Source organism: Alligator mississippiensis, chromosome 7, assembly GCF_030867095.1.
Source record: "Alligator mississippiensis isolate rAllMis1 chromosome 7, rAllMis1, whole genome shotgun sequence".
NCBI lineage: Eukaryota > Metazoa > Chordata > Crocodylia > Alligatoridae > Alligator > Alligator mississippiensis.
The window spans coordinates 7,527,108-7,547,822 of NC_081830.1; the positions used below are offsets into that span (position 1 = coordinate 7,527,108).

General features: G+C 51.0%; 1 protein-coding gene across 1 annotated transcript; it reads left to right on the top strand.

Moving 5' to 3' along the window:
* Window positions 1-328: 328 nt before the first annotated feature.
* On the top strand, window positions 329-11,482 carry NGDN (neuroguidin). The gene is made up of 11 exons (XM_059730453.1): window positions 329-456; window positions 547-606; window positions 817-888; window positions 1,482-1,619; window positions 2,101-2,185; window positions 2,281-2,333; window positions 2,768-2,879; window positions 3,949-4,117; window positions 4,396-4,552; window positions 4,793-4,856; window positions 5,109-11,482. The coding sequence occupies exons 1-11, from the start codon at window positions 427-429 to the stop codon at window positions 5,126-5,128; spliced, it is 960 nt and encodes a 319-aa protein (XP_059586436.1). The 5' UTR covers window positions 329-426; the 3' UTR covers window positions 5,129-11,482.
* Window positions 11,483-20,715: the final 9,233 nt, after the last annotated feature.

A 20,715-nucleotide genomic window follows, 5' to 3' on the forward strand; every position in this document is an offset into this window, starting at 1 on the left:
GGCACAGCCCCCGAGACCTGGGCTCTCTCCCAGCTCTGGCAGGGGCTGTGGGCACCGCGAGCCGGAGGTCTGGTTTTTTGGGAGGGGCGCAGGGACTAGGGGGTCACGGCACTGGGGCGGGGGCCGGACACCTGGGTTCTCCACCTGATCTGGGGGAGTGGGGCCCCCTCAACCAATCCCGCCGCGCCTCTGCCCTTCGCTCCCGCCCCCTCTCCGCGCCCATTTGTCCGCATCTTCCCCAAAACGGTTCCCCCGCCCCGTTTTCATCTCTCCCGCTCCGTGATTGGCTCGGGCGGCCTGAGGAGGCGGCCGCTGCTGGGCTGTGTCCCTTCCCACTCGCCGTCAGCGTGGCGCACGCGCTGATTGGCTGAGTCGCCCTAGCGGGGCGGAAGCGGGTGGCGGGGCGCACGTGGGCGCGGGACCGGGATGGAGCCGGGCTGTAGTACCGGCCTGCGGGTGAGTGGGGCTCGGGCTCCTGGGACCCGGGGCTCGGACTTCTGCGTCCGCGCTCTATCCTTGGGCTAACCCGCCGCCGCCTCCCCCCAGGAGCAGGTGGTGACTGATCTCCCCCAGGCCTTGGCCCTGCTGACGGCGCTCCCAGAGCAGGTGAGATCTCCCCCATGCACCCCGCCCTGCGGGTGCCCCTCACTCTCGACCGCCCCCCCCCCGCAGCCGAAGTGGATTGAAGCCCGGACGTCTGGTTCCCCCGGGCTCCGGGAGGGGGGAGAACTGTGCCCCAGACATCTGGGGTCTGTTTCCACGGGGGGTGCCCACGTCCTCCTGCCCTGGGTTTGGGTCTGAGCTGCATCTCTGCAGGTGGCCGCTGTGACCGCGCACATCCAGGGGCTGCTGCAGAGGGTCCGGGCTGGCGTCTTCCCCACTGCCAAGGTAGGAGCTGGGGGGATACCTGCCCCCTCCCCCCCCCAACCCATGTTCTCCCTCACCTGAGACCCCCCTCAGACCCAGGAGGGAGCCCAGGCATCTGGGCTCCCAGCTCCCCTGCTGTAGCCAATGAAATCCTGCTCCGCTCCGGGACCCTCTAGGGGACCCAGGAGTCTGGGCTCCCAGCTCCACCTCCACTCAAGCTCACTTGATTTTGCTCTCCTATGGGACCCAGGTGTCTGAGCTCCCAACCTTGCCTTCTCCCAGCACAGGCCACAACCCCTCCCAGAGCTGGGGAGAACCCAGGAGTTGAGTCCTAGCAGATACTTCTTGTTTCTTAGCCTATCAGAACCTGCACTATCCGTAGAGCAGAGAGAGAACCCAGGCACCTGGGCATCCCTTTCAGATCCCACTGCCATGCAGGAGCTGGGCGAACCCAGGCATCTGGATATCCAACCCCCTCTGCTCTAACCCCCAGTTCCTGCCTTGCTCCTGGAGGACTCAGGTTCCCCCTTCCCTTTGCTCTAAACCCCTGGACTCCACTCGCTTCCCAGAGAACCCAGGCATCTGGGCTTCCACATGTCCATCTGTTCCTGCAGGGCCTGAGCTTCCTGGTGCTGCGGCCGCAGCTGCTGCTCTTCTACCTGCAGGACCTGGCGGCCGTGCTGGCAGCCAAGGCGGGGGGGCGCCCGCTGGCCGGCACCGCCTCTCCCCTGCGCCTGGCAGAGCTGCGCACGGTGAGGGGGTGGGGTTAGAAGGGAAGGGCTGGTCTTAAGGTTTGGGGTTGGGGTGTAGAGGGGTATTGAGGGTGGAGCTAGAGGGGTGGGGGTCTGGGGGTATTGGGTGTGGAGCTAGGGCAGGGGCAGGCAAAATGCGGCCCACCAGGCCATTCTATCCAGCTCACAGGGCCCCTAAAAATGTAGAAAATTAATATTTATCTGCCCCTGGATGCCTGTTATGCAGCCCTTGATGGCTTGCCAAAACTCAGTAAGTAGCCCTCCATCCAAAATAATTGCCCACCCCTGGGCCTAGGGGGTGTTGTGGCATCTTGGGGCAGGTGTTGGGAAGGGGTGGGGGTAGAGGGGAGACAAGTGGAGCTAAGAGATGTAGAGGTGTGGGGCAGAGCTAGATGAGGAGGGCTGGAGCTTAGGGGGTGAGGGCTGGAGCTTAGGGGGTGGGACCTTGTAGCGGCGTGGCTCAGCTTAGCCCCACCCCCAGGTGCTGGAGAAGATGCGGCCCATCGACCACAAGCTCCGGTACCAGGTGGACAAGCTGGTGCGGGCAGCGGCCACCGGGGCCCTGGGTGAGTTGGGGGATGGGGCCAGGCACAGGGGGGTGGGGCCAGGCACAGGGAGGCTCACCGCCCCTCCCCCTCCCTGGGGGGCACTCTGTTTGCAGGGGGGGATGACCCACTGCGCTTCCGGCCCGACCCCAGCAACATGGCCAGCAAGGTAAAGGGGGAGGGGGGGCAGCCCAGATGCCTGGGTCCTCTGTGGGGAGAGGGAGCTGGACTCTTGGGCTCTCTAGTGGGGAGGGGGCCCAGACACCTGGGTACTCTGGGTGCCACAGGGGCAAGGGCTCATGGGTTCTCTAGGAGGGGTGGGTGGGCCCAGACGCCTGGGCTCTCTTCCCCTCTAAAGCTGTCATTGTGGTTCCAGTTTGGGGAAAGGGGTGGGCTGAAAGGTCAGAGCAGGGGAGGTTCCTGGACTCCTGGGTTCATTGGGAGGGGGAAGCATTAGATCACTGGGGGCTCTGAGCCCAGACACCTGGGCTCTCCCCACTTTACAGAGGGTGTGGGGGGGGTGGGGACAAGTTACAGCAGGGGTTTCCCTGGATGCCTGGGTCCTCTCCTGCTCCCGGTGCCTCATTTCCACACCCCGCACAGCTGAGTGAGGATGAAGAGGAGGTGGCCAGTGGCCCAGACCCTGGGAAGAAACCCGCAGCTGCAGGAGGGATCCGGAAATACATCCCACCCCGTCTGGTGCCGGTTCACTATGGTATGTTTAGACAGAATGGGGCAGCCTGGGTTCCTTTGTCTGCAACACAGCGGGGGCTGGCTAACAGGCCCCCAGTGCCCCCACACCCTGGAGGTCTGTGTCAGCTTGAGGGGGGGCACTGTATAACCAGCCCTTCGGCCCTACTCTAGAGTCAGCTGCATCTGGGTGCCAGGTGAGGGCTCCCTATTAGACATGGCCACCCTACCCATCATGGGCATCTCAGTACTGGTTCCCTGTATGCCTAGCACATCCCACCCCAGAATCAGGTGCATCCTGGTATTGGACAGGGGCTCCCCTTGCATCCAGCCATCCTACCCCAGATCTAGCTGCATCTTGACAATGGATGAGGGCTTCCTGTTATGTGGGCCATTGCACCCCAGACCCAACTGCATCTCAGAGCTGAGTTCCTGTATGCCCAGCATGGCTCACCCCAGAATTAGCTGTGTCTTGGCACCAGATAGGTGTGGCAGCTCCATATAAATGATGAGCCCTTAAGTCAGCTCCATTTTGGTGCCGATTCTGTGTATACAGCTGATTCTGGAGTGGCAGATGCTGGTATCTCTGCACCAGTGATGGTTCCTGTTTATATGCAGCCACCCCAACCCCCTTCCAACAGAACTGGCTTGTTTTGAATCAGGTTGACTTGCTTTATGCCACCCCCAGTATGATCCACCCCAAATCCCACTGCATCTTGATGCCAGATAAAGGCTGTCCCTTTTATATGCAGTTGTTTTGCCCCAGAATCAGCCACACCTGGATGCCAGATAAAGCTCCTTGTTATGTGGTTGCCCCACACCAGACCCAGCTGTATCTCAGTGCTGGTTCCCTGTACACTTGGCATGCCCCAACCCAGAGTCAGCTGCATCCTAGTTCCAAATAAGGACTCCCTGTTATATGTGGCTGCTCCACCCCAGAATTGGCTACATCTTGGCCCTGGCTTCCCTGTGAGGGCTTGCTGTTACATGTGGCTGTCCCAGCTCCAGAATTGGCTGCATCCCAGTACCAGATGAGGGTGCCTTAGATGCAGTGGCCCCATGGGTTCCCTGCTCCCATTTCCTTCTCTCTGCAGATGAGGGTGCAGCTGCCCGGGCCCAGCGGCGCCAGGAGCAGGCCACGCGCCGAGCGCTGAGCAGCTCCGTCATTCGGGAGCTGCGAGACCAGTTCTCAGAGGCCCCTGAGGAGATCCGGGAGGGTATGGCCCCCCATGCCGCCCGCCACAGCCGCGAGGAGACACGCCGGTACTGGCATCTGAACGCTGGGGCACCCAGCTGGTTTGGGGTGGGGTTGGGGACGCCTGGTTTCTATCCTGGCTGGATGCCTGGGCTCTTTGGGAGGGGAGTGGGGGGCTGGGAGCCAGGACACCTGGGTCCTATCCTGGCTTTGGGAGGGCAGTGGGATCTGGCTCAGGATGGAGAGCCTGGACACCCTGGGAGGGCATGGGTGTGTCATGGGCAGTTGGTCCTGGGAACCTGGACACCTGGGTCCTATCCCTGAGGTGCGCCCCCTCTGCTGTCAGGACCCAGTATGAGGAGAGTATGCTGGTGCGGCTGGGCCGGAGCCGGCAGGAGCAGGCGTGGCGGCGCAAGGAGTCTGCCCCGGGTGCCCAGCTTGGCGCCCTCACCCGCTTCGGGGATATCAGCGCCCTCACGGGCCCTGTGGGGACGGCTGGAGAGGTGAGGGGTCTGAGGGATTTGAGGATGTTGAGAAGGGGCTGGGGCCTACCCAGAGGCACTAGCATGACTCGACTGGTGCGAGGGGGAGCGGGTGCCAGATTTCACAGGGACCCAGCTGGGGAGGGCTGAGGAGTGCTAGGTCTGAACGCAAGCATGAGTTCACAAGGGCGAGATCCCTGTGTGCACGGGGGTGGGGAGCAGCCTTGCCAGGCTGTAATCCCCAATACCCACTTCCCCCAGACACGGGAGCTGAGTCCCCCAAGGAAGAGGAAGAAGATCAGTGTGAAGAAGGGGAAGAAAAAAGGTGAGTTGCCTCCCAAGTTCTCCACTATCCCAGCAGCCCCTGTTGCTAGAGATGCCTAGGCTTGGGTGGGCCCTTGAGGCTTAAAATGAGAGCCCGGACACCTGGGCGCTCTCCTCTGTTCTAGGAAGGGCAGTGGGGTCTGGGAGCCCCGACACCCGGGTTCTCTTCCCCATGCCCACCAATCCTGGTTGGTCTTATACTTGTGCCCTAACTCTCTCTCTCTCTCTCTCTCTCTCTCTCTCTCTCTCCTAGCTTTCCGCCGGCGACGCTAGCCCCCCCCCCCCCTCGCCTGGGCCAGGAGTGTTGCCCCCTCTGGGGCAAAAAAAAACATTGGTGGCAATAAAAAGGACTCTTCACCCCAAAACATTTCTCCTAGATCCTCAGTCCTCAGGGGGGGCTTTAGTACTCATCCCTCCCCCCATTTGTTATAGGGACTACAGGTACCAGCCAGTTCCCAGAATCCTTTGCAGAATGGGGCAAAGAATTATGGGTATTCTTGGTTGAAGCTGAGAGCTGGTTTTAGGGGCAGGGTTTGCTGGGAGCTGTGTTGGGGTAGGGCATGCTGGAAAGTGGTTCCATGATGGCCAGGCATGCTGGGAGTTGTGGTTCTAGGGGACAGCAGGGTGTGCTGGGAGTTGTGGTTCTAGGGGGAGCAGGGCATGCTGGGGGCTGTGGTACTAGAAAACAGCATGCTGGGAGCTGGGAGGGGTGCTGGTGGGGGGGGAGCAGGTGTCTGGTTTCCACTTCTCTGATTGGTTGCCTATTGCCATGGGGACTGAGAAGCTGTAATTAACTGCAGCAGTGGGGAACCTCATTAGGGAGGGAGGGATGGCACTAACCCCTCAAATGCCAGGAGCCTGTATTTTCTCCCCAGCTCTGCCAGGGGGTAGGAAGTGTGGTTGGTCTGAGCAGGTGGGAATGGGGGCCCTAGACACCTGGGTTCTTGGGGAGGGCACTGGGGTCTGATGATTTCAACATGGGGGAGGAAGGCTAGACCACCTGGGTTATCTCCCCAGTTCTGCCGGGGGGGGGTAGTGGGGTTTGATGGGTTAGAGCAGGGGAGGATGGGGAGCCTAGGCACCTGGGTTCTCTACCCATTGGCCAGTCCTGGTAGGTGGTGGGAGCTGGTACCTTGGAGAACATCACCCCCCAAACCCTAACTAGTGCCAGCGCTCATTAACACACCTGTTAAACTAACATCTAATTTTTCAGGGGTGCTTCCAGCCACTGATTAGGGATATACTGGAATAGGACTGGGCCCCACAGGTTACCAAATTAATGTTGATGACTAACAAGTATAGCTAATTAACCGAGAACAGTGGCTGCAAATTAATCAGGTGATCAATGAAAGTGGCATCAGCAAGTTGTAGCTCCAGCCATGTGGCTAAGAATCAGTAATTAGCAGGGGTGTTAATGAGCTTTTCCAGCTAATTGGCACCTCCTCTTTAATAGACCAATTAATGCTAATAATGGCAGATAATGCAATAATAATTATGAATAGTTCTACCAATTAGGATATGGGGAAACTCATTAATATGCTATTAGAATTGAGCTAATTCTATTAATAGGAAAGCCAAGGTGCATCAATAGCAACTAATTAGTAAGAGCACTAATTAGCACCAGCTAATAAATACCTGCTTCAGTGGCCAGAACAGCCACCATCCAAACACCATCAGCCTAGGAGCTATTAATAGCAATAGCTTCCAAAGTAATTAATAGGAGCTATTAATAGCAATGCCTGTTAGGCTTCTGCCAATTAATCTGAGCCACTGTGAGCAACATATTAATTGGTTGTTTTGATGCTAATTGGTAAACACTATTGATAGTGCTATTGGTTAGCAAAAACACCAGCTGAACTAAAGGTGTTGTTTTAGGCCTTGTTTAATGAATTGGTTTAATTTAGTTTGTTAATTAGCAATAGTTTCATAGTTGGAGACTTTGCTAGTTTCTACTGTTTTGCTAGTTGGTATAAACAAATTAGACATTATACTATCAACTATCCATTATTTAATTAAATGTATTGATTTTTTTTTTTTCCCATAACAAGTTAGGTAATAATGTAATTTATATCAAAATCATATAATGATATAAAAATATATCTTATAACTAGGTAGATAATAATATTATATATAGCATATATTAAAAAAAATTATACAAGTTTTCCCTTGCTTTATGTGGTATGTACAGTTTTTTTAGGAATGCATCTAACTCAAATTTGCATAACGGGTACCCACTTTACAAGGTAACAAATAGGGATACTTTCCAAGACCTCCACTGCATCAGCAACATATAAGTCTGCTGGGGCCAGGGCAGCACAGGGCTCTTCCTGGCCGAGGGCGGTGCTGGGAGGGAGGTTATGGGGCATGGGGCTGCAGCCACCCCAAAATTGGCCATAGCCCCTCTAGGCACCCTCCCTGTGTTGCCACAGCCTGCCCTGAGTGCAGTGCAACCCAGACCCCCTGCCAGGAAGAGCCCAGTCCCAGGGCCTGGGGTGTGTGGGGCCTCGGTCTGCCCCCCTGCTGGGGGTAAGGGAGGGGTTGGGGTTGGGGCTGGAGCCAAGGCAGGTGCTGGACAACTGGGGTGGAGTGTGGGACAAGGCACAGTTTCTGTTGCTAGGGGCTGCTGCTGGGGCCAGGGACCACACTGGGCTCCCCCATGTGGGGGGTGGCAGTGCTGGGTGGGGGGGCGCCTATGTCATATTTTGGGGTGGCTTCTAGCCCCCCCCCCCACAGGATCCCCCTTCCCAGCACCATCACCACCTGCTCCAAGTGCAGCCTGACAGCCTCCACTGGGAAGAGCCTGGTGCGGCCCCTGGCCCTAGCCCACAGCAGCAGCCTGTAGCAGCAAGAGCTGCAACCCCCCCCCCCCATCCTGCACCCTCCTCTGGGTGTGCAGCACCTGCTTCTGCCCCAGCTCCACTCCCCCTCTCCACTGGTGGGGGCTGCAAACTGAGGCCCCACTCACCCCAGCCCATGTTCCCACCTGTACCCTGCTCCTTCCCTCACTGCTGGAGCCTCAATCTGTGCCCCTTGCCCATGGCCCTTTCTCCCCACCCCCACAGACTTACCTGCTGCAAATTGTATGAGAGTGAATTTACCTCGTATATAATGAATTTTGGGTGTAAAAAGGGTCATGGCATAAGTGAATTTGAATATACAGAGCCCACAAAATGTGAAGGGAAACCTGTGTGAAGTAATATAATATAAAATATATAATATAACAAGGTAGGCAATAATTTAATTAATCAGCTATCTAGTTACATATATGTGAGCTAGATCTGTGAACTCTTCAGTAGTTTCTCATTAGCAGCTCTAGTTTGGACACAACTTACTGATAGAAACTAGTAATAGCTACATGTATGAGGATCTGGAATGGCTAATTAATAAAGTTACTAATTAGCACTTATTAATATTCATAAGGATAGTTTTTCACATTAAGTAGCACTGCCATTGTTAATGTGTTTGTTAAACGTTGTATTAATAAGTGTAATAGTAATTAATACCTCAGCAGGTTGTTATTAAGGATGGTTTGATTAGTATAAATTATCATAGCAACCAGCAATGCCAGTCGAGTTGGAGGAAGAAATTAATACCTATTAATTGCAAAGGGCACTTGCATTCAGACCAGCTAGGATGAAAACAATGGGGATTTTTTCCTGAACAGCCAATTAATGGATAGCAATAGAAATTATCACCTAGCAGCTAATGAAATGACCTCACAAATACAAATAATAATATGAGGGTTAATATGATGAATGTGGATGAGCATGCATATATTTGTGTTTATATTTCAAGTTAAACATTAATATTAAATAATAGCTGCTTCTATCATGGGTTAATACTGTATCTGTAATATTAATATAGAATATTAATGTGTACAGGAATATTAATATAATGAAAGTAGCCTCATCCTGTAATTGTGCTATACACAAATGCAAACAATCAAGAGTTGAAACATTCATAGCACCAGCTAATTTAATATGGCTGAGATCAATCAATATGGCCTTCCCTTCCGATTGCAACTTGTTTGTCAATCTCAATAGCTGCCCCTGCAGTAATTAGTTTTACTGACTCCCAGTGATCAACAGGGATCTTCATTAGTGCTGAATATTGGTAAACAACCATAGTAGGATCAATTGGCATTAAAGCCAGGTAGTGAATTGGAATTAAGTTCTGCTAATTAGCTTTGAGAACTAACTGATGAATGACCTTAATTAGAATAAATATTAACATAAGAATAGCACTCTTAACAATCTTTAGTATGTATATACCTAAATAAGACAGTAGGTTTATTAATTGTATTTAAAAACAACAAGGGTTACCCTCTAAGTGTAGGTCTTATTGCAGTATTAATATTTTAGCAATTGGTTTAAACAATTAATATTGTCTCTATCAAATAGCGTTAATGCTAGTAATCATTGTATTTAGTAAATTATCTAAACAGTATTAGCAATAAAAGTATGTATTTACGTTATTACGGTAATTATTACTATTGTTATTACTGCTGCTACTAGTACTTTCACTATTAATTTAAAGTACATTATCAAATAATGTAACTTGATGATGATAATGTATAATATAAAAAATACATTTAAAGAGAAATCCAGTCCCCTAAAGTATACATAGTCAGGTAAAAGTGGCTACAACCGAAAGTGGTTATTATTAGCAGTTCTATTCATAATCCTCCACCATAAATGCAGTGCTGACTAGAAATTGATTAATATCGGTTATTGATAAGATATTGGTCATTACTTTTTGCTTTTTTTTTTATGCAGTAATATGTAACTTTGTATAGTTTAGATTAATTAAAAGCAATACAACTCGTTACAGGTGACCTTACAACCAGCCATGACAATTATTCCACAATGACAGCAAATTAAAAACTAAATGTGGAATAATTGTCATGGCTGGTTGTAAGGTCACCTGTAACGAGTTGTATTGGTTTTTATTGTAAATAATCCTCTGTCACCATTGTAGAGTCACCTGTTGCTAGTTGTAGATTAAAAACAATACATCTAGTGACAGGAGACTCTACAACAATGACGATTAACCCACAAGTAGTTACTAATTCGCTGTCATTGTTGCAGAGTCACTTGTATCTAAGCTGTAGAACTAGTTAATTGTATTAGTCACCCATTTATACAATTAGCCATTTATCTCTTAAACCATACAACTTGTTACTGGTAACTCTGTAATGATGATTATACATAATTGGCCATTGTATTATGCTTGTTTAGATGATCACTATTAATTATTTGTATTGTTTTAGTAACAGATGACTATATAACTATGTGAATGAAATACACCATTAATCACTAATATGTCATGTAGCCACCTGTTGTTGTTTGTATTGTTTTAGACTAATCTGCAATTAGCCATTCATTTGCCTAAACGGTACAAATAGTGATAGATGCTTATATGGCCCCAACAATTAATCCACTATTAATTGTTAATTTTATTGTCAACGTTATTTACTTAAGTGTAAATACTATTTGTTGTATCATTCTAGATTAGAAGCAAGAACTCAATTGCTCATTACTTACAGCTGTTAATAGTTTCCATCAGGACTGGCCAAATGGCTTCTGGGTTAAGAAGTTCACTCATAGTGGGAAATAAATCTCATGGTTGCCTGTTCTGCCTCCATATTTAGGGCCTCTTGTGTGCCCCTGAACATAGTACCCACCTTTCCCCCCTTTGTTCTGCCTTTCAAAATCAAGATTTTTCCAGCTGCCCCAAACCACCTCTTCAGCTGGCTCACCTGCCCATTCTTGATGAACTATAGCTAAAACGCTAGGTGCTGTTTCAGACTGGGGGGGCCCTGCCTGAAGTCTGGGGGTTCATGGGGTTGTGGTTCCTAAGGTTTGGGGGTATCATATCTGGGGTCCCATGAGAACCTAGGCTGGTATTTTGTGGGGAAGGGGTCAAGGCTTCTGGAGGGGTGTGTTGGCCCTCCAGGCATGATGGGGGTGGGGGGAGCATACCTAGGTTCAACTTCAGAGGTTCATCTCCCTTCTTTTCCCCATCCTGATGTTTCCCCACCACTCATGCCCCACCACAAGCCCTGTGTGTAGGTAGCATTGTGGGATATCTGGATTTGGTCAAGGCTTGTGCCCAAAGCTGGTGGACCTTCAAATCTCAGGACCTTCAGATTTCCCCCCACACCAGTCTCCATCCTGTCAGCTCTGGGACTCTAGCATTGGAAACCTACACCTGGCCCCCAATTCAAATCCACCACCAGAAACAGATCCACGGAACCGCAGATTTGGATCTTTTCCAGCTTTTCCTTTCACAAAAAACAGCACCAAACTGGTAGTCGGCCACGAAAGCATCTTCTGAGGAGGGTTAAGTTTGACGCCGGTCAGCTTCAGGACTTAGCTAGGGTTTCTATGATTTTAATAATTTTTGCCTGTTGGTTATACTGTACAAATGAATATTTCATTTTCATATTTCCTCTCTTCTTTTGCCCCTGTCATGTCTTATGGCTAGCTACATTTGGGAAGAAGCTGGAATTTGAATATTTTGCGGGGGGGGGGAATTTTTAGCAGGAGAGAAGTTGCAATTTGGTCTTTTTTTTTTTTTAAACAGATGAAATACAATTGGTCCAATAAAAACTATCATCCTAAGAAATCTTTGTCCTTGTGTTAAACCATGATTTATGTCTTTTGGGGTCACTTTTTTTTTAATTCTGCAATGCCTTTTGCTTGGATTATTTCATCCGAATGAGGCAACCAGCTTGAAAACCTGGAGCCTTGGGTCACAAGTGCTGCTGGAAATAGCTCTTGGTCTCTTTTTCTGTTTCAAAGTTCAGCTTTTGAGGGGGATTTAGTATTTCAGAAAGAGACTGAAAGGGGAAAAATAAACATATTTCTTTCATGACCCATTTCCCCTGTTTATATGACTCTTTGTTTTCCCCCTAGTTCTTTCTTCCTCTGCGCTGACCAAACTGTTGGGTCAATACAGATTAGGAGGTTTTTACTCTTTTGGCTTGTTCTAGGCAAAGTGGACATGTGGAAGGGGATAAACCTGGGGAAAAATAACCTTGACTCTACCTACCCAAGGCAGGGTTATGAGCTAGTTACAACTCGGGGAAAGAGACTTTGGAGCTGTGTGGAGCTCCACAGGGTTGGGGATGGGGGTGGCAAGGTTAAGAGGCTACCCTGACCCCCCCACAACCTGGCTCTGAGGAGCACTTGGCTTGGGGTGGGAGGTTGTGGCTGCAATTGGAAGGGGAAGGCAAGGCCCTATGGGGCCTGTTTGGGGTGGGTAGGAGGCTGCGGTGGGGCCTGAAGAGTCGTGGGTGGAGGGATGGGGGTCCCCAGCTATGTGGGGCTGAAGGGGGAGTAGGGGGGTTCAGCAGGGAGTGGGGGATGATTGGGCAGAGGGGACCCCCCTGCATGCCCCAGAGCTGGAGTGGGAGGTGAGGGTGGGAGGGCTGTAGGGTGCCCAGTGGCCACCAGGTGGCCCCCAGGCCTCCCCTCCCCCGCGCCAGGCCCTGCTCATTCATATTCGAGCCACGAGTCCCTTCGCTTTCGCCCGCAAATTAATTTGCTGCCGAATGAAGCGCTTGCTGCAGATTCCCGCCCCCCCCTTCCCCAACCAGCCACCATGGGGGAGGGGAGTGACAGGTGCTTACGCAGCCCTGCCAGTGCCCCTCACTCCCAACCCGCAGCCTCCTGTGCCCCCCTAGCCCTGCCCATGCCCCTCGCTCCTGAGCCGCAGCCTTCTGCCCCCACAGCCCTGCTGGTGCCCCTCGCTCTTGACCCACAGCCCCTTAACCTTACTGATGCTGTGGCTTCCCCACTCCCAGCCTTTGCCCCACCACAGCCAGGGGTGTTTAGGGGCAAGCAAGGCCACAATGCACACGGGCATTGCAGGGAAGGGAAAAGGAGCTGCAAGCAGGGCCCAGGGCAGGGGGCTGCAGCTTGGGAGTGAGGGGCAGCGCCAGGGCCTATGGGTCAGGAGCGAGGGGGACGAGGGGAGGTGGGGCTTTTAGAAAAGAAAAAGCTGACTGAAGGTGAACAGAGATGGGGCTGAGTCTCCACAGGGGCAGGGACCCCCTTGGCCCCGATGCCCCCTGCCAGTGCTGGTGGAAGGAGACCCCAGGCATCTGGACTCCTACACCCTCCCCTTCTTTGTCAGCCCAGAACCTGCCCTGCTCCGAGCGCCGAGGAGCGAACCGAGGGTCTGGGAACCCAGCTCCCACTGCTCGGAGAAGGACCCAGGCGTCCTGCCTGCCAGCTCCTCTGTTCGACATCCCCGCCCGAGCTGGGAGCCAGCCCAGGTGTCCGGGCTCCCAGCCCTTGCCCGAAGCCACTAGGCCTGGTACCCTTCTCACAGCTGGGATTGAATTCAGGCATCCTGGTTTCTGTCCCCTCCCACCCCACCCCGTTTCCCCTGCTATCCTCTCCTCCCTGCCCAGGGAACCCAGGCCTCCTGCCTGTGCCAGCCTGGGCTTAGTCCTCTTTGCCCTTCATTTTTTCATTCTTTCTTCCTCTGTGTGTTTCTTCCCTGCCATCCCTCCCGTTCTGGATTGGCAGGTATGTTAATTAGCATCTGGGAGTTAATTAATTCAGCTGCTAATTGGCAACGGGGCGGGGGTGGCCCAGACGGACAGATGGTTCGGGGTATCCTGGCGTGGCGCCACGCCCTGCCCGCCTGGAGGGGGTGGATGGACAGATGGGAGAAGGCCTGAGGGAGGAGTATGGGGGGGTTGCCCGGCTGTCTGCTTCTGGAGGGGGGGGTCCTCCTGTATCCCGACTGGCACCCAGGGGCGGGCACCCCCCCCCCCACGCCAGGCCTGGGAGAGGGGGAGGGATGGAGTGATAGTGAGAGAGGAGGAGGAGGAGGGGGAGGGCCTGGTGGAGCGACGGAGCGGAGCAGAGCGGCGCCAGCTGCCAGGGCGATGCCCCCTGCCCCTCCCCCAGTGCTGCGGCAGCCCCCTCTCCCCCACCCTACCCATCCCCACTGGCTGTGCCAACCGGCGAGGGTTGGGGGGGCGCAGTGCCCACAGGGAAATAGCCCCCCGCCCCTTCCCCGCCATGCCAGCCCCACGCCTGGCACCGCGTCAGCCCAAGGGCCCAGCCGGCAGCACCCCCCCCCCTTCACCACCCTTTCCCCCAGCCAGACACACATACACACACGTACCCACCCGGCACGCAGCGGCTGGCACTGAGCACTGGCATTGTCAGCCAGAGCGGCACAGGGACAGACGGATGGACGGACGGAGGGAGAGAGCGTGGTGGGGTAAGGTATGGGTGGGGAGACATGAGCTGGGATGAGTAGAGGGACAGAGTAAAGCTGTGGGGATGGAGGATGGGTGTGGTTGGATGGATGAACAGTGCAGGGGCATGGATAGAGGGTGTGTGGGATGGATGGATGGATGGGGGCTAGAGGGAGGGATGGATGGAGAAAATAGATGGAGGATTGAAGAGTACGTGGGGATGGATGGTGGTGTGGTTAGATGGATGAATGGTGGGGGGAAATGGGTGGAGGGATGGACAGGGTGTGTAGGGTTTGAGGTGACTGGATGGATGGAAGATTGGAGGGAAGAAGGGTATGGTGGGGATGGATGGATGTGGGTGTGGTTGGATGGATAGAGGAGTGTGCAAGTGAATGGATAGTTAACTAAAGGATGTATTTGGGGATAAAAGGATGGATGGATGGATAGGGGCTATGGGAATTGGATGGATGTCAAAAATGGATGGCAGATTGAAGGGAAGAAGGGTACACGTGAGAGATAGTGTGTGGTTGGATAGATAAAGCGGGAGATGAATGGAGGGTTTAGTGGATAGATGGACAAGGTGTGTAGGAGTAGGAATGGATGGATGGAAGATGGGTTCCGTGGGGATGGATGGACGGTGGTTGTGGTTGGATGGATAGTGTGTGCCAGTGAATGGATAGTTAGCTAGAGGACATGTTTGGGGATGGTGGCATGGGTGAATGGATGGGGCTATGGTGAAGGAGGTGGATGGATGGAGGATGCATGTGGGGATGGATAGATGGGCAGGTGGAAGGATGGGGCGTGAAGGGGTACACAAGTGATGGATGGGTGCATGGATGATGTGCAATGGGAGGGCTGAGAATAAGGGACAGGTGGAGGTGTGTGCATGGGGCTAGAGAGAGTTGGGGGGGTGTGGACAACAAAGGGGTGTTTGGGTGGCTGGACAGGAAGGGCTTTGGAGAGATGCAGGGATGGAGGAAACAAGTGTGTCTGGAGAAGGAGGGAGCTGTGTATGGAGGGTGTGTGACGAGGTGGGAGGCAGGGACTTGTCTAAAAGGGTGGGTGAGTGGATAGATGGGGGCTATAGGAGTGGATGGGAGACTGGGATGAAGACTTGCTCCAGCTGGGGAGGGTCTGGCTGAGGAAGAGGTGCCTACCAATGTCCTGTCTGGCTGGTGACGGGGTGAGTTCTGTGGGATATCTTCTCAGCAGTGCCTTCTGATTGGCTGTAGTGTGAAAGTTGTCCCCTGCCCCAAGCCAACAGTGCTGCTGGATTGGCGAAGCCAATGGGGGTCACAGGTTAGGTCCAGAGGGGCTGCTGATGAGAAGCCCAGACACTGAGCTTGGGCAATGTCCATCACAGCAGGCCGCTACCTTCCTGGGGAGGGCTGCGTGTCACCAGGAGCCCCCTCCTCACACCGGTCTATCCCACTTGCTCTTCCTCATTCAGAGCGAGAAGGCAAAATCTAACCATGGCCTAAAGAAAGGCCAGTCCCTTTGTCCTTCCCACCCCCCAAAACCCAAACCATTTCCACCAAGGGGCCAATAGGACTCTTCAGCCAATGTTTTATGGCAATTAAGCCAAAACGAGTTGCCATAATGCCAACTCTTTTTTGCTTTGGTGTTCCCATTTCAAGATGGACCACCAGCCATTGGGTCCCCCCCTGAGGGGTGCAGTCACACCCAATGGTCTGCTCTGGTCTGTTTTGTCCTATTAATAACAGATCAGCTAATCTAGCTATGGCGTTGACTCGGGATACAGTTGGACTTTGCCCCTCAGACAATCAGAAGGCTGCTGGGAATTTCTATTCTGTTCTGTCCAGGCTGTTAGATGATATGTTATGATAGTCTTCCCTATTGAATGTATTCTCTTTCATAACACAAACCATGTTACATTCTCCACTCTGCCAGAAGACAGAGTATATAGGCATGACCTGAGGTGACCTTCTATACCAATGATGCTCATTGTGGGTGCTGCAGTACCCTGGGGTGCTGAGAGATCCTTTGAAGGGTGCCCCAGGGTTCTGTGCACTGTTAGCACCAAGAGGCACGGATACATCATCACACAATTCACAAGAGAAACCCAGATATTTCTATTTACAACCTAGTGTCCATACTATTGGAATCTGTTGGGGGTCATTCTGAATTCTTGGCAACAGAAGAATCATTCTCCAATTTTTTTTTTTTTGGTCTGTAGTGAAGAAATGCATGAAAATAAAGATCTGGTATTTTTTTAAGGAGGCGTGGAGGCTAATGAGGGGAACTTGAGTATTCCAGGATTGAGAGCCACTGGTCTACATGGAAGCATGTTTTCCTTATCTTTCCAACAGGCACCAACAAATTTCTTCTTGGAAATGCTGTGTGTTGGGCCCTTTGGTCTTCCTGAGTGGATTGGGCCCACAAGAATGTGACATCAACCTATTAGTTGCTCCTAGGGCAGCTGTTCCAAACTTGGAGAGACCCTTGGCCAAATGTCTCTACCTCTTCTTACATGGAGAGCCCTGAAGGTTGGTGATCAGGATGGGTTCAAGAGGGACGACTTCTACAGAGGACAGAGCTTGGATGGAGCGTGGAGGTACGTGGGAGAGAGGTTTCAGGCCAGGTGTGCCAGGGGCAGGGGGATGGGCCAAGGCTCGGTTGAAGGGGGTCTCTAGGGACCAGGATATAGTGGAGAGATGCGGCCATGTCTTGGTGAAGAGAGTTCTCAGGGAGGGAGGAATTGGGGCTGTTTGGGGGATTTCAGGGATCTGGGACATAGCAGAGAGGCAGGGCTGGAGGGTCTCTGGGCTCGGGGTCGGGGAAACATGTCTCAAAGCTGGGAGCCTTCAGGGTTTGGGATATAGCAGAGGGATGGTGCCACATTCTGTTGGACCCCAAACCCATATACACCTCCTCCTTGCATGCTTCCCCCCAACTCTGCTCTCCCCTCCCTCTTTACTCCTTTCCCTCCCTCCTTTCCCCTTGTTCTTCATGTCCCCCAGCCTGGGCATAGCCCTTGTTTCCCACCACTGGTACCACCCAATTATCAGCTGGGTGGTGGGGGCAACAGTGCCTTCCCTGTCGCCCACGAACTCCAACCCCGTTCTCTCAAGTCCACTTCCCAGCCCCACTTCCCACTCGGGCATTTCTCCCTTGATATCAATGGCTCAGTGCTTTCAGAGATCCCCAAGGCATTTGAGTTGCCACCAGCCCTCATCCAGGTTGGGGAACTCATCCCTACCAGGGTGCCTCTACCCATCCAAGACCATCACAGATGGGAACAATTGTACACAAGGTAGCTTGGATGGATGGATGGAGTGTATGAGGACCTATGAGGATGAGTGAATGGATTAGTGGGTAGGTTGGTGGGCAGATGGATGAATGGGATGCATGAGGATGGACACGTTTGGTTTAGTTTTAGGCATTAGTGGATGGGTAGATAGGGCTCATGGGGACCGATGAATGCTATGAAATGCCATGAGATTAGGTGAAGATCCATGAACTCCCACAGGGGCCCTTTGGGTCCCCAGCTGGCGTCAGAATGGGGCATAAAAACATGTTGAGAACAACTTTTGCAGTAAAAATGTCCATTTTTGTCAAAATCAATGTTTCTTTCTCTCTTGAAACATCTCAGTGATATTTTGGAAGAGGATTAAAAAGATATCCTGCTTACACCTGTTTTATTGCTGGGCTTTGTTTTGATGTTTATCTGTTATCCAAACGAGGGGGGGTTCACAATTAGGTGATGGATCGTTAAAATGGAAAATGAATGTTATTTTGGCCCAGTGTCAATACAACGGAATGGATCAAAATGAATCTGACGGGGGGAAATCCCTAAAGTTGTACAATGTATGCATTCAATATAGTGTAGTATAATACTAGAGTGAGTAGAAAGAGCTTAATGTGAACAATTTTTTTGATCCATGATCAATTTAGATTTTTTTTACATTTTTACCCTTTCTGAAATGGAACAAAAATAATTAGGGGGGTAGGGGGGAGGATTCTTAGCCTCCTAGATCTTGTGGATCTGGTTCCATCTCAGAAATGTAGAAACTTAAATAAAAAAGTTAATAGAAAATAAGTGACAGCGCTTTTTGTCAAAAACCTTAATTTTTTTGTCAAAAAGAAATCCATCCAGCTGCGTCTACATTCATATGTATTCTTATTTTAAATATTATAGATAACTTGCTATATTCTCCCTGACGAGTTTATGTATGCATACACACATGTATGTATGCATATTCATACATTGTTAAATATGTGTATTATATATACATTATATTAATATGTATGTGTATGTATATGTATATATAATACACATCATTTATATATTTTGTTTATATATATTCATGTATTAAGTGTGTGTGTGTGTGTACACACACATGCACACATACAGACACGATTTAATTTATATGTATATATTTACCACAGGGTGTGTAAAATTCATCATCATGAATATAGCAAGTTATATAGAATACATATATAGCGTTAGAGAGTATAACAAGTTATATAGACCATATATATTCTATTTAACACTATATATATACTGTATAGGTTATTCATTGGTGAATATATTTTCATTACATATGTTATGTTATAATTAAAATTACGTTATTCTAACACTCATTATATATGTTATATAGACTTTACACAAATTTAAGATACCAGACATGAAATCTTTCCTATATGCTATAAAGGTCAAAATAAAAATGAATGTAATCATGGAAAGGGAATGTTTTTATTGGGTTGAAATAAGATCATTTGCCTGTATCAAAATCAACACTTTTTGGCTTCAAATCTATTTTTGCTGTCATTTTTTTGGGTGCTTAGGTTTTTTCCCCTACCAATTTTGCTGGAAATTTCATGTTTTGTTCCAATTCAAAATGAAAAATTCATGAAATGATGAGAGGAGCAGGACTGGGTGGAGTGGAATCGTTAGCTGGAATATCCCATTTCTGGGCCAGGAGTATGTAGTTGTGAGCTCTCTCAGAAAAGGTAGAGTTGGCAATATTTGATCTAAAAACTTGATTTTGGTCAAAACTGGGTTTTTTGTGTGAATGGCATTGATTTTGACAAAATCCCATTTTGGAAATGAACAACAAAGGAGGTAAAAAAAAAAAAAGTGTTAAAAGGCGGATATTTGGAGGTGACAGATTGGGTTGATCCCAACATGAATTCCTTTTGACTGAATTTTATGGCAAGTTTCAAACACATCAGAAAATAACGGGCTAAGCAACTACCTCCACCCACAACTCAAAACAAGTTGGGCATTTTGTTTTGACACCGAGAAATGTCATTTTGTGGAAAACATATTGGAATTTTCACCCCCATTTGGAACAAAACATCCTCCCTGTTGGAGGGTTTTTTGAGGGATGGAGGATCCACATTTGCAATTTTCCCTTGGTTCTGAGTTTTGTTCAAGAGTTTTAATAAACTCAAAGTGGGATTGGGTGTGGTCTTGTGGAGGTTCAGATGTTGGGAGGGTGGGGTAACATCCACGTAGGAACCAGGAGAGATCATCTCCCTCTTTCACTCCTTTATGCCTTCCTCCTTCTTTTGTTCTTGGCTTAGGCAACACCATGCTGTGCCTTGGTAATGATTAGGTTGACAGGGGAAGTGGGTGGGAGAGAAGGCAGGTGTAGTGGGGTGGAAACTGTATGGCCAGGGTAGTGTGGGAACACAAGAAAGGTTGGGACATGGGTCAGGAAGGGGTGGGAAGAGATTGATTGGGAAGGTGGGTTAATTTTTCATGAGTCGCACCAAAATGGTGTCCATCTGGCCTTCCAGTGCTACCTCCTCCTTCTGCCCTTTGACCCAGCCCTTCCCCCACCAATTCGCACCTGCTTAATTCTTGCTAGACCTTACTGGGCCTGGCCCACCTCCTTGGCCCCACCTCACCCCTTACCACCCGCTCCCATCACCCCCAACTCCACCCACTCTCCTATCATCCCTCTATCTCCTACTCCACTGAGCCCTCCTAGCATCCTATCCCCACCCCATCCCACCCTTTTGCTAACTGGGCCCATCCATCTCCCTCACCTTCCCTTTTTTCCTTTTCCTGGCCTCAACTGTTCTTCCTAGCAAGAGGGAAAGAACAGATGAGTAATGGAGCCAGCAATTCTCCCTGCTATGGGACAGAGAACGTGGGTGGAGACACCTCAAAAAAGGGGAGGAGCTCATGATGGTGGGGAGGACCAGAACTGCGGGGAGCCAAGATGTAGGTGGTATGGCATGGAACAGGAGTCAGGCCAGTGGTGTAAGAAGCAATGTTAATGATATGGGAAGAACCAGGGATGAAAAGAGAGGAGCTAGGGGGTGGGAGGGGCCAAAAGCTCAGGAGGTGGGGCTAATAAGGTCAACAAGGCAAGGGGTGGGGCCAATGGAGCAAGGGGCAGGCCTAGAGCTGTAGGGTCAGAGCCAAGTTGGAAAGGTGTCAGAACTACAAAAAGGAAGGTGACTTACCTGGGAGAAGATAGGGGCTACTCCAAAGGGGTGGGTCCAATGTGTGGGGAGGCAGGGCATGGAAACAGAACACAGCCCGCACCAAGGAACTCCTCGTGACCTTCATGTCTTCTGCACATTGTCATGGACCTTTTCTCTTCCCCTCCATTTATCCCCCAACTCCACTGCCCCTCCCGGTCCTGCCCCCAGAGACCCACGG

Bases quoted from the DNA above. Each gene is read 5' to 3' on its own strand.
- NGDN (XM_059730453.1), top strand. From the start codon at position 427: ATGGAGCCGGGCTGTAGTACCGGCCTGCGG. The intron at 457-546 runs GTGAGTGGGGCT...GCCTCCCCCCAG, and splicing joins GCTGTAGTACCGGCCTGCGG to GAGCAGGTGGTGACTGATCT. The intron at 4,553-4,792 runs GTGAGGGGTCTG...CACTTCCCCCAG, and splicing joins CTGTGGGGACGGCTGGAGAG to ACACGGGAGCTGAGTCCCCC.